Source organism: Crocodylus porosus, unplaced genomic scaffold, assembly GCF_001723895.1.
Source record: "Crocodylus porosus isolate Cpor-Errol unplaced genomic scaffold, CroPor_comp1, whole genome shotgun sequence".
NCBI lineage: Eukaryota > Metazoa > Chordata > Crocodylia > Crocodylidae > Crocodylus > Crocodylus porosus.
In genome coordinates this window covers 236,724,534-236,737,527 of record NW_017728886.1, presented here as the reverse complement: position 1 = coordinate 236,737,527, position 12,994 = coordinate 236,724,534, and the positions used below count along the sequence as shown (strand labels likewise).

Here is a 12,994-nt window from a genome sequence, read left to right as displayed (position 1 = left end):
TGCAGGGCAGGCAATGTGCTTCAGCACCAGGGCAAGAGCCAACTATAGAGACCGTCTGGCAGCCAGAGCATCTCTGTGGAGGACCATACCCTGCCCTGCTTTTTTTCCTCTATGGGTTTTTTTGACCCCTGGATATCCCAGGGTCTAATTTTGCCTCTGCGCTGCAAATTTGCAAAGCAGGAAACACTTCCTCATTCCTGCATGTGCCTCTTGCAGCATCTCAAAGGAATTTGAAATGCTGCAAGAAGCATGTGCGGGCCCGTCTGGACATGCCCAAGGTGCCCTTACTGAATTTAGGAGATACAATTATTTTCATCCTCACAGTATTCAGAGGCTATAACAGCTCATAGTTTGATGAAGGAATCAAAATCTATTAAATAGACTGCTCAAATGAATTAAAGAAACAGTAGGAAACCTACTTTCAGTCAATCAGTGACAGATACGAGATGTGTCAGAGGCAATACTACCCTAGGCCTAAAACTCTATGCATTATTATCATATATGTTTCACTGATTCTGAAATGCAGCTTATAATTTCTATTTTGCTTTGCTTTAGTATTGGGTTTTTTCCTAATTCACTTGAAAGATGTAACTAACCATTAGCTTTTGCCTTGCATAGAATATCTGATGTGAGTTTAAGTGGGCACATCTACGTGAGACACTTCCTGCACAGTAGCCTAATAAAATTGTTCAGTAGTGTGTCATAAAAACCATGCTAATAACCTACTGTGCAGTGTTTTTAGGCTACTGCGTAGTAAAAATCACCAAAAAAATGTGCACCAGCATTACTGCATAATAAATATAGTTACTGCGTATTCAGTTAGTACTTCATTAAGGAAGTACTAAAATAAATGCATAGTAAATACGGCACATTAATAAACGTGTAGACATACCCACTATGTATTATAAATATACTTATAAATGGTATGCTGTTAATCAAGGAGTCATTTGGTCAAAAAACAAGTCACCAAAAAGATTGTCATCTTAAAGATCAGGATGGCTTCCCTTGTTCAACGTGCCACTTTGGTACAGACACAAGAAAACAAAACTTCTAGTAAAACTGATTTTTCAAAATAAACCATAAATAAATGTTTTACGGAACAATTAGAAGTAGCCAATACCATGTTTCCAATTAAAGTCAAAATCTTTGTTGTCCCACAAATGCTTAAGATGACACTATCTTCTTTTCATACGTGTATTTATAGGTATGTTGTATCTAAACGAAAGCCTTAATATAATAAACACCCGAAATACTGTGTTGTATGACTAGTCAAATATTTTCTGTACAAATAGAGCCAGGTCATCCGATTTATTAATAAAACAAAATACTATATAAAAAAACGATGAGTGTAAAAATAATCATGTTAATTACTACTGAATCATTTACCTGGCAGTACTTAAGCAACTTCTCAGGAAGACAAGAGCCACGTGTCCAAGGATAGTTAAAAGAAAGGAAAACCTGTGATATTAATTCTAAGTGTAAAATCTTTTCCTGAACTCTCTAAATGTTGAGGCTATATTAATAGTTGAAATCATGCAGACAGAAAATGTTTTTGAATGTTTATATAGAAAATGTGCTTGGATTCCTCTGAAGCAGAACTTCAATTCTTACTAAATTCTGCTGGAATTAACGGGATATATCAGAACAAACTGAATAAAAAAGTTAACACTCAAAGTTTAAAAACATTCTATAAATTTCTCCTAAGATGTCAAAAGCAATATAAAACTAAAGGATTACAACTCTGTTGTGCATCTGTTGGCAGACTGTATGTTCATAAACTGTAGATGCTACTAAGATTATTCCTGAACCAGTAAAACATGACAGTAGCATCTATTTGAGCCCAGTCAAAAAAAAATTTTAAAAAACCAGAAAAAAAGGTGTGGCTTCCACTTCAGTGACAATAGGAAAAAACCCAGCCAAAACCCACTATAATATAGTGTGTACGTGTTCTCCTAATCTCCTACATTTTTATGTTAACATTTTTACACACTCCTGCCTTGTTTTAAATTTTTCACCACTTTCAGTTTAGTCTGCTCAGCTTGTTCCACCTTAAAGCAAACAGCAATAGTAAGAAGCCACAGCATATTATCAATCTGATAATTCACCAAGACTTTAACAGTGTATGCTACTCATGGAGTTGATGAAGTTTGAAAAAATACTAAGATTAAATTATTCTTGTAATAATTTTAATTTAATGTGTTGAGGGTGGTTGTACCCTCTCCAAAGGAGAAGCCACTCATGAGGAGTAATCTAGGTTGAAAGCTCTCCACACAGACACAGAGAGAAAAGATCATATCCGAAATAACTGCTTATTGCTTGTGTTCTATTTTCTTCTCTTTTTTTTCCCCATTTTCCTACCACCTGCCATCACAGCAGCTGTTGGACAAGAGGGAGGGAGAGAAAGACAAAAAAATCCTTCCTGAAAAGGTAAGCCAGCTAATGTATTAAGGAACTTTCATTCCTTTGTGACTTGGCTCAGGCACAGTGGGGATGGAAGGGAGGTGGAAGATACAGCATTCAGCTTGAAAAAACTCCCAAGGGAATTCTCATGTCCGCTTTAAAAGTGCTTATGCACATTAATACATTCACATGAGTAGGCCCATTGGCTTAAATTTCAAAGTTAAAACCATTTTATTAGTTTTTTTCCTCTCATTATGGAAAGAAAAAAACTCACTGTAAATAAATTAAAAATTGTTTTCAGGAAAAATACATATTTTAAATCAAATCAGAAGTCTGACAATTTTGTAATTACCTATTTGTTCTGTCTGTATAAGTGAGAATTGACAATATGTATTGTCACTAGGCTTTAGTTCAATCTTTCAGTTTTCCCTTGCTTTAAAATGATTTAACTCAGGGACTCACAGTACACTGTTTGAAGCCAGGCTTGATCATCAGATCATTTAGCCTGATGTCCTGTACATCTCATGCCATTGAATTTACTGACTCAAATAGCATAGGTTTGATTAAAACATGATTTGCATTTAAATAAAAAATATCTTCCAGCAAGGCATCCTCTCTCAATTTAGAGCTATCAAGAGATAGAGAATCTACTATTTCCTTTGATACTTTGCTCCAATGATTAATCCTCTCAACGTCATTTCTCATATGAATCTGTCTGGCTTCAGCTTTTAGCCATTGGTTCATGCTATGCCTTTCTTCACTATGATAAAATGCCTTTAAATGCAGTGGTTTCTTCTCATGGTGGCCCTTTAACACTGTAATTATCCATAAGTCTTAATTTTGATAAAAAAATCAGATTGAAATCTTTAGGTCTCTTACTAGAAAGCATTTTATCTTACTCTTGCATCATTTTGTGGATTCTTTCTATAGCCTCTTTGATGTTACAATATTCTTTTTTATGCACACACACTATAACAGGATACAATCTGACAGAATCAGAAACACCAATGCAGAAATAAAAACTGCTTCCTATTTCTGCTCTCTACTCCCATGAGCCAGGGATCAATCATATAACCCCTTTTTAACATAGCATCAAACCAGGAGCTTGTGCTTAACTGCTTGTCTACAGTGACCCCTAAATCCTTTTCAGAGTCACTGCTTTCCAAGATATAAATTCCCTGGTATGCAGGTGTGGCCTGCATTCCTGGCTTGTAGAAGTATAACTAAACATTTTGGCTCTATTAAGAATGAAATCAAATGCTTTTTTTATTTCAAATAAAATTTGGTTTGACAAGACTTATTTTTTGTAAAACTATATTGGCTGAAATTCATTAGGTTTATCCTTTCATTCCTTATTAATTGAAACCCAGAGCAGCTTTTCCATTATTTTGTCCAGAACTTGGCAAATAAACTACCTACTGCTACTCATTTGTGCTGCTTACCCTTTCTAAAAACTGGCACAACATTCATACTTTTTAGGTCCTCTAGAATTTCTCTGGTATTCCACCATCTATTAAACAGTTATATCAGTAGATCTGTAATAAGCAGCATTAATTTTAGTCTACTTCATTTCCAAACACATTCTGCTTAATTGCCAGGAAAGTACTACTACTATGCTTTTCTATACAATACCCAAAAGCATGCTAGATACTTTACTGAACAAACAAATACAGGATCTTCTAGCTGAGCAAACTTGGCTAACTGTAACATCCAGGCAAACATCTTCTACAGTATGAAAACATCTAAATACTTAAGAAGAGCACTAAAGAGTAAAAGGAGAGATTGGAGAGGCAAGGGAGACATTAAAAATTGTTAAAATGAAGGGGAAAATAAGCAAGGCCAGGAAAATAGGAGGAAAAGACAATGAGGCACCAACAAGTGGAAAAAAAAAAAAGAACAGTTCTTTGGGAAGACCAACGGCATATATAGGTTTTCATAGAAGTAGGGCAAAATTTTGAGGGAGCCACTCTATTGTGGAGAGGGGAACAAGAGGGCAAGTCATGCCCTATAGGACTGTTGTCCTGTTGTGGGAGTTAGCATGCACATCTGTGATCATTTTTACATAAAAGGAGTCCTTTGGCAGTTAGACACTCCTCAAGCAACTGGCAGCCTGAGGTAGTGTCCTTTCCTGTACCCTCCTACACAATATTTATACCCCTAGAAAAGAGAAAAGAACATAAGCTAAGAACATAAGAAGTGCCGTACTGGGTCACACCAATGGTCTACCTAGCCAAATATCCTGTTTCTGACTGTAGAAATAGCGGACCGTGTAAAAGGAGAGTATTACAGGATACATCTAGAAGTGTGGTTCCAAACTTTTTACACTCAAGACACCCCTCGATAGACTCATATAAGGGCAGACCAAGAAGGTGTGTAGTGGCTCTGTGGAACCCCCTTTCAAGCAGTACCAGACCATGGGAAACTCTGGGGACTTTTTTGATGTCCCCAAAGCACATAACAATCCCCCCTACCTTCACTTCCGTGTTCAAAGGCATGTCCCCTCCTCTGCCTGCCCCATGGTCCCAAAGGTGAGGGAAGCTTCAAAGCCACTCCTGTCTGCTCCAGCTGGGCTGTGTGGGGGCTGGGCCCAGCCAAGAACAGTGATAGCAGTAACGGGCAGCAGGTTCCTTAGGAATAGGTGCAAGGAGGGGAGAGCCCCTACCAGGTAATTGGCACTGCTGCTGCTGTCCCCAGCTGAATCCAGTCCCACTGCAGCCTGGATGTGGTGGGCAGGAGTGGCCTTGAAGCTTCCTTCACCGCCCCCCAGACCACAAGAAAAGCAACAGTGGCAGGCAGGGCTGGGGGAGGAGAGAGTATGTTCCTTTGAGCACAGAAGGGAACTGGGAAATGATTCTTACAATGATTAAGGACTTTTTAAAAGTTCTCAGAGGCTCCCATGGCATAGTCTGTCCACACCAGTAGGTGAGAGGGAGGAAGCTGGATACAGGTGACAGCTACTCCTACAGCACAGGTGGCTGCTGCACCCTGCTTAGGCAACTCCTGGGTCCGCCCCAGACTCAAGGTATCTCTCAGAGAATAATCAGCTCTTAGTTTTCAGTCCATTTTTTGTCTACAGAAAAATAATAGCGTAATTCTTCTGGTCCAAAGAACTGAAAAACACCACAACAGGTCAGAATGTCTTTAATAATAAGGATTCCTATTAGAAATCACTGGGTTTCTCTTTTAAATCAGGTTTACATGCCTAACAGTGCTAAAACTGCATGGCACCCTGTAACATCCTTAAAAGGATCTCAAGGCACTCTGGGTTGCTGTGGCACCTGGTTGAAAATTACTGATCTGGAGTGATCTAGTACCTCTTCATTACCTTCCCTAGTATCCACTATCTTTGGTTTAGAGATGCCAAAGGCTACAATTTTGACTACGCTCCATTGGATCAAGATCTATTAATGGATCTATCATCCATAAATTTGCCTAGTCCCTTTTTGAACCTAGCTGTACTCCTGTGCCTCTATAATTTCTTATGGTACCGAGTTCCACAAATTAATTGCATACTGTGTGAAGAAGTATTTTCACTTGTTGTAAATCTGTCTTCTGCTAATTCTAGTGGCTGCCCCTCCAGGTCTAATATTCTGGGACTTCGTGAATAACAGTTTCCAGTTCACTTTGTCCACAGCCTTCATAATCTTACAGATCTCCATCATATCCCCCCATCAGCTTTCTCCTTTCCAAACTGAAATCTCTCCAGGTATGGCAGCTGCTCCAAATTCCTGATCATCGGGAATCTGGATTTTCCATTTCTGTGGGAAGACATAGAAAATCTCCTTTAAAAGGGAAAAGGTTGCAGATTTTCCCCTTTGAAGTGGAAAACTATGGGTTTCCTCTTTTGCAAGCAGTTCTCTGCAGGCTGGCAGAGTTCCAGCCTGCAAGACCTGCTTGCAAATTGGGGAGGAAACCCTAAGCCATGTCCCAAGGGGTAGAGGGAGAGAGAGGGGGCAGGGGCAAAGTCTGAGACTTAGAGTTAGCCAGGGTTGGCTCAGGATTAGTTTCCCTCTTGCAGCCTTGGGTAAGTAGGGCTTGTGGGGTAGGAGGGCAGAGCTGGAGGCCCCCTCCAGCAAGGCTGGATGGGCCAGGGGGTTGCAAGTGGGGAATGAGGGGCACCAGCAAGGCTTGGTGGGGTGGGGTGTCCTGTGGGTTGGGTGCAGGTCATGCTGCCAGGGCTGAGGCGCGTGAGCTGTGAGGCAAGCCAGCAGGGTAGGTGGGGGCAGATCAGGGAGGTGCATGCAACACTACCAGGGTTGGGGGGGAGGGGGTGCCTTTGGAGAGACCCAGCAGAGCTCACAGGGGCAGAGTAGAGCAAAGCATGGCAGAGCAGGAGTGTGTGGGTGGGGGCTGGAGGAAAAGGGAGGGGTCCACAGGCACTCTCAAGCCAGCATGGGAGAACCCAGGCAGCATCCCCACACTGGGACCCAGCCCTACTGCACCCTGGGTGCTGTAGCACCAGGCGATCACCACACTGAAGGCCAGGGTTGGGGCCAGGTTTTAATGCCCAAGGCTCAACTACTCAGCAGTCCCCTGCCCAAGCCCCTGGCACAGGTGGCAGTGGCCAGCAGGCACAAGCCCAAGCCCTACCCCATCCTGCCCCCCCACACAAGGGGCTGAACAGCCTTGGCCCCCCACAGCCCCTGGGCTCCCCCTGTACTGGTAAGCTGCCTGACAACCAGCTGATTATCAGTTGCTCCATGGGAACCATGAGCCTGTTTGAGTCACTTACTTTGTGGTCCCTGGAGATGGCCAATGATGAGCTAATGATTGGCAGTGGGAGCGCTTGGGGGCTTGAGGATCAGCCAACTGCGAGCACATCACAGCTTGAGCCTGAATGTACTTCCAGTTAGCTGATTGCTGGCAGATCAGGAGCACCCTCAGGCCCCCAAACACAGCCGCTATCCCATAAAATAGATGTCCAGAACCCAGCTGTGTCCCCCTGGGGCCCCTGCTCTTCCCCCTACTCTTCCCTCAGGAGTCCCAGCCCCCACACCTCACTCAGGGCCCCCCATGTCCCCACCCTCAGGGGCCTCTGCCTCCTCTCAAGGGGGCCCTGTCCCCCCACCCCAAGCCCCATACACACTTCCTCAGGGCCCCCTGCCCCCATCCCACTCCCCCTGCCCTCCCCACTACACACATCTCTCAGGGCCTCTGCCTCACACACAGACCCCAGAAACACACACACACGAGTTTCCTCCCCCCAAACACACACACACAGCTCACATCTGATATCCTGCAAGTCTTGCACACCAGCCCCAGCCCTGAGCACCCCTGCCACTACTTTCCTAGCATCCTAACCCACAACTGCTGTGTGGACTGGCAGCGTGTTTGCTTGCAGGGTGCACTGAATCTGCCCCCAGATCCCAATATCATGGAAACTAGATGATAAAGTGAAGAGATCACATGTTTCTTCACCCATTCATATAGCCTGCGACACTGGGGATGAGGCACTCCAATGCTCTACGAAGCTTTTTCTTCCAAAGTCTCCAAAAGGTGCCAAGAGAGGTATATAACCCTTAACATCATAGCATTTTTGCTCTCTAATGCAAAACCTTAACAGTGATCTCAGGCGTTTATATCAAAAGATCAGCTGCAGCTGGACCCACAAACTGCTGAGCAAAGGAGGCAGGGGGAGCTTTGATCTTCCATGATAAAAAAAACCAAAATCAAATACCAAAATATATAGATTTTTTTTTGTTTATTTTATTACCATGATTGAGGCACTGGTAGGGTTCAAAATAGCTTTAAATTTGTAAATATCAATAAAACATTGTGTTTAACTGATACCTATATGTATAGTAGCATTTCATTTCAATCATAGAAAAATGTGGATTTTAGGGTTTCAGGATTTTTTGTTTAAATCAGAGAATTTGGGATTTTTTAAAAAAACAAAAGGATCCCTGCCGATCATCTTGGTTGCTCTTCTGCATAGGCAACATGTAAGTGCTACCAAGGGGGGGGGCACAACTTCACACCCAGCCATAGCAGCAGGACACAACTCTGCACTGCCGCTACTGCACGCTGGATCCAGTTGAGCTGCAGCCCCAGGCCTGCACCCCACCATCGGCATAGAAATCAGAGCAGGGGGCACATGGCCCCCCCATAACCCCCAACATGTCATCAATGCCCTTCTCTGCACCTTTTCTAATCCTATGATATCCTTTCTGAGATGCAAAGACCAGACAGGGGGAAAAAAAGGAGCTTTGTGTCCTTCCTCAAAATCTATTATGTCTTCTACTACCCCTTATACTCCAGTATTTAAAGCCACTGCTCTTAGAGTAATCTTTACCATATGCATATGTTTCACAGCATAAGCAAACAGAAAGAAGCATAACAACCATCTGTTCCATCCTGCACCGTGTACTCAGGAGATAACAATAGAGTCATAGGGACTTTGCCCCTCCACTCTCCCCCATACACACATTTACACTTTGGAGGGAAAAAAAATAAAAAAGAATCATCACCCCCTACCTTTACCCAACAAAATCCAATTTCTACACACACTTAGTGTTTTCCAAAAAGCAGTGGTTAGCTGTGCCTCAATCTCCACAATATTCTTGTGAGACTTACAAATATCAGTCATATTTTACACTGTAGTATTTCCAGAGACCGGCCAACAGTGCAGCAGCTACTGTTTTTGTGCTCATCACAGTCACACACCCCCCCCTTAATTATACTACTGAGTAGCTCATACAGAGTTTATGTAACTTGCTCAATATCAGCAGATAATGATTAAAACTCTCTGGCTAGCAACCTGCATGTAATTTGATTCCTATCCCTTAACATTAAATCCTAACTATTTTCCCCCTACTTCTCTAAAGTCAGTTTATTTGTCTTTATTCCTGCCATTGATCTTTCCTACTGAAAATTCCTTAGATCACCTTGGCACTCACTTTACTTCATCCAAAATCATGGCTGTGAAAGTGATATTACTTGCCCAGTGTGCCATACAAATCTGTCTCCTCTTTCAATCCCTTAATCATGTCACAGCCCACATTGCATCAAATGAGTAGCAGGTCAACTGAAGTTTCATAGCTAAATAAGATCATTAAACAACCCTGAAAAATTCAAACATACATGTTTCTAGCTGTTTCTCTTGGTTTTACAGAAAATAGCATTTTTACTGATTTTATAGCTATAAAAAGCTATAAAAATACCTAAGGTAGCAACCAACCACTAGTGAAATTGCAAGTAGGCAAGCACATCTGTATAACATAAGCTACTCCCAACTCTGTCACACAATAAAGTTGCCAATCTACTACCCAAAAAAGCACTCCCTTCAAACGAGCTCTGCTACAACAAATCAAATACAGGTATAGGATCAACTTACTCAAAAAAACTTTAATTTTTTTCTAAAGTCTGGGACAACTCTGGCAACTGCCATTAATTCCACTAAAGTCAGTGGCAGTTGAAGGGTCCTAAGAATTCCACAAGACTTGACCTATAAAAGTCACTCGCATAGAGACTATATTACCTAAAAATCTGGTCACAGGTTTCCATTTCTAGTCTTATCCTTGTAAAACAGTACATATGTATTGTAAAGTAAGTCATCACCATGAAAGTTTACACAAAGTCCCTATACCAACAACAGAAGTTTAAAAAAATGATATTTTTGTAATTTAATTGACATGATATAGTAGAAAGCTATGAAAATGCATTAACTTCCTCTAGATTATGTGCTTTATGTATACTAATACTAAATACTGCTCAAGACCCTTTTCCAAAAGTTGAATTAATTAACTTTATTATAAATATACCCTCTTACCACACTACTTTCACTTCTCTTTCATCCAAATAACCTATTAAATCTCAACATTTTTTGAAAGAAACATTTTTTTAAAAAAGCAGCATTCTATATTTTAAAAACTGGTCTGATGGATAAGACAGTAATGTTTGGCTAAGACAGACTTCATTACTGAAAAATCACAACAATATATATTACAATAACTTTTAGGTTCACAAACAAATCAGCACAAGCAAGGTATCTTAAATTTAGGCCTCTAACTGATTCAAAATAACACACACAACAGTGTGAGCCAATTACAGAATATCAGATGTATGAGTCAACTCCAGGAACTCTTAAATCATATCAACATTTCTACTACTTAAATGAAGGATGGGGAAAAAAACAGAAAACATGTTACTTGCAGTCCCAAAACTTTGAGAGAGACTCAAAGTCATGCAATATCCTACCTTTCCTCCCCCTTCAGAACTGTGAAAGCTCCTCCATGGGAACACTGGATGACTACAGCTGTGTACACTTTGGAGTCAGAGCTAACTAGAAGGAGGTAGTCTATTTAGTAAACAGCCACTTTACCTGTCATCTGCTCCTTATAAACCCAGTAGTTCACACTGACCTGGCCAACATGAACTGCTTCAGTTTCCAACTCTGTACCTTCTATCTATATTCCTTTAAAACTAGTAGAGCACGCATAGAGAAGGCAAACATATAAATATAATTTTTAATAATCCACATGTGTCTTTTCTACCAGGGAGAGAAAGGAAAAGGAAAAAAGAAAAATCTGCCTGACCGGTAATAATCACGTTACCTAATATATTTGGAAAGGTGTTCAAATACCATAATAATATAAATTCTGTGTAAGAACCAAAACAGAATACAGGGGGAAAGCACTACTGAAGGGCTAACCATTCACACTGAGGTTTAACCCTCATAAATTCCACAAAGTTTATAGGAAATCTATCCTTACCCCTTTCCACTCCTCAGAAGGAATGTTATCACAACAACTCCCCAAGTGTCTGTTCAAAGTTTCCAGCATAGTTTTTATTCTCCTATGTATTTCCCATTAAATGGACTGATACAACCTTTCATTTCTTATTCAGAGAAATGTGCTTTTAACTTCAATAGGAAACTTCTTTACCTGACACTGTATCACTTCTCAAGTTCCTGTGAACTCCTATTAAGGCATTTCTTTCTCATTGGGAGCAATATTTTCAAAAGCTGCTGCAGCATATGCCTTCCAGATATACATTATGGTATATCTTGTTGCAACCAGAGGAGACTAGGCATGAAAGAATGAGAAACTAAATCCCATGAAATGTAGGATTTATATATATCCAAGTTCTAATGAAGGGCTTGTCACCACCAATCTTTCTTTATTTTGCAATACCATGTATTTCTTTCTCTAGTAAACTTCTTTCTGTGCTGAAAGCATTGTCATATAATAAACAGAGCAAACACCTTTTAAAAAGTATTAGAATCCCTGTTTTTATTTGTAGCCTTTGAACTTAAACCATCTAACACAAGTTTGCTTCCACTTCCATTTCTTAATGTGCTGGGAAATACCCCTGCCTGTAAGACTTATACATCAATGATATTTTATGAACTTCTACCCCTATAACAACCTTATGTCTAAACTTTTAGGTAACTCGTTACTCCTGCATATTACAATCACAGTTAAAACAGACATCAACAATTTAGCATTACTACAAGAAGTGTGCACTATAATTGGTTATATTTTTTACATGCTTACAGCAAACACAATTTAAAAATCAAGCATTATAAACTCCAAAACAGAGTTGCCAGTATAATGCTACTACAGTGCTCTCACAGCCATATCTAGGCTGAATATTCTGAACTTTAATTCATTGCTAATGGGTGGGTGTTTTTTAACAAAAAACAAAAACTCTCATGTCGATGTACATTCAGAAAAGCAAACAAAATGAACTGTGATCACTGGCATAGTAATCAAGTGTATAACTGCAAATGACTTGATGTGGTGGATTCTTTTGGATTATTTCGATGAAGTGGAAACCTGAGATGTGCAGCTGGAAGTCTCGTGCCGGAGTCACAGCAGCACGCTTGGAAACGTTGACCAAGCAAAAGCAGTGTGAACCAGCCAGATACTGTCCAGGGTTTCAGGAGAGGACTCCTTCCCCCTTGAGGAACTGGTGGTTCGTTTCTGCGGCCAGGCTGGCAGGGAAACAAAGCCCCCGACAAACACACACACGCTCCCATCCATCCATCCATCCATCCATCCCAGCTACTGACTCAGGAGGTGACTTCCCCCTCCGGATCCTGAGGGAGGAAGAGTGCGGGGCAGGGACGGGGCCGAGACAGGATTAGCCCGCTTGGTTTAACTCTTACTCCTGACAGGACAGGACAGGACAGGACGGGGCAGTGCCCCAAGGTCCCCTCACACCCCCAAGACGCCTCATTCCCCGCCCTGGGCAGGCTGGTGCGGCACGGACAGCTCCCTGGTGCTGAACCCGGGCCGGGCTGGGAGAGCAGCGGGCCGGGGCGGGCGGCAGCCGCGGAGCCGGGGGAAGATGGCGGCCGCTGCGAAGCCGCCCGGAGACGGCTCCAGCCTAGGCCCCGGCAGCGCGTCTCCGCCCGGGCCCGCCGGGCCCCTGCCCCTGCCGCCATATTGGGCGCCGGGCCCCGCCGCCGCCTCCAGCCTGCCGTCCCCGCCAGCCCCGCCGCGCCTTACTTGAGCACAGACTGCTCCTTCTCCTCCTCCTTCTTCTGCCGGTCCATGACGGCCAGGATGATCTTCCGCTCCTCCTCCGTGAGGTGGCTCAGGTCCGGCATGTCAGGCGGCGGGGGAGCGGGGCCGCCCCGGGGCCCGGCCGG

General features: G+C 42.3%; 1 protein-coding gene across 1 annotated transcript in view; it reads right to left on the bottom strand.

Moving 5' to 3' along the window:
- RIMS2 (regulating synaptic membrane exocytosis 2) overlaps nucleotides 1–12,917 on the bottom strand; it is an 867,608-nt gene extending 854,691 nt beyond the window's left edge. The window contains exon 1 of the mRNA XM_019551690.1: nucleotides 12,852–12,917. Coding sequence (XP_019407235.1) covers nucleotides 12,852–12,898 — 47 coding nt within the window. The 5' untranslated portion in view covers nucleotides 12,899–12,917. The remainder of the gene's footprint in view (nucleotides 1–12,851) is intronic.
- Between the last annotated feature and the right edge of the window lie 77 nt (nucleotides 12,918–12,994).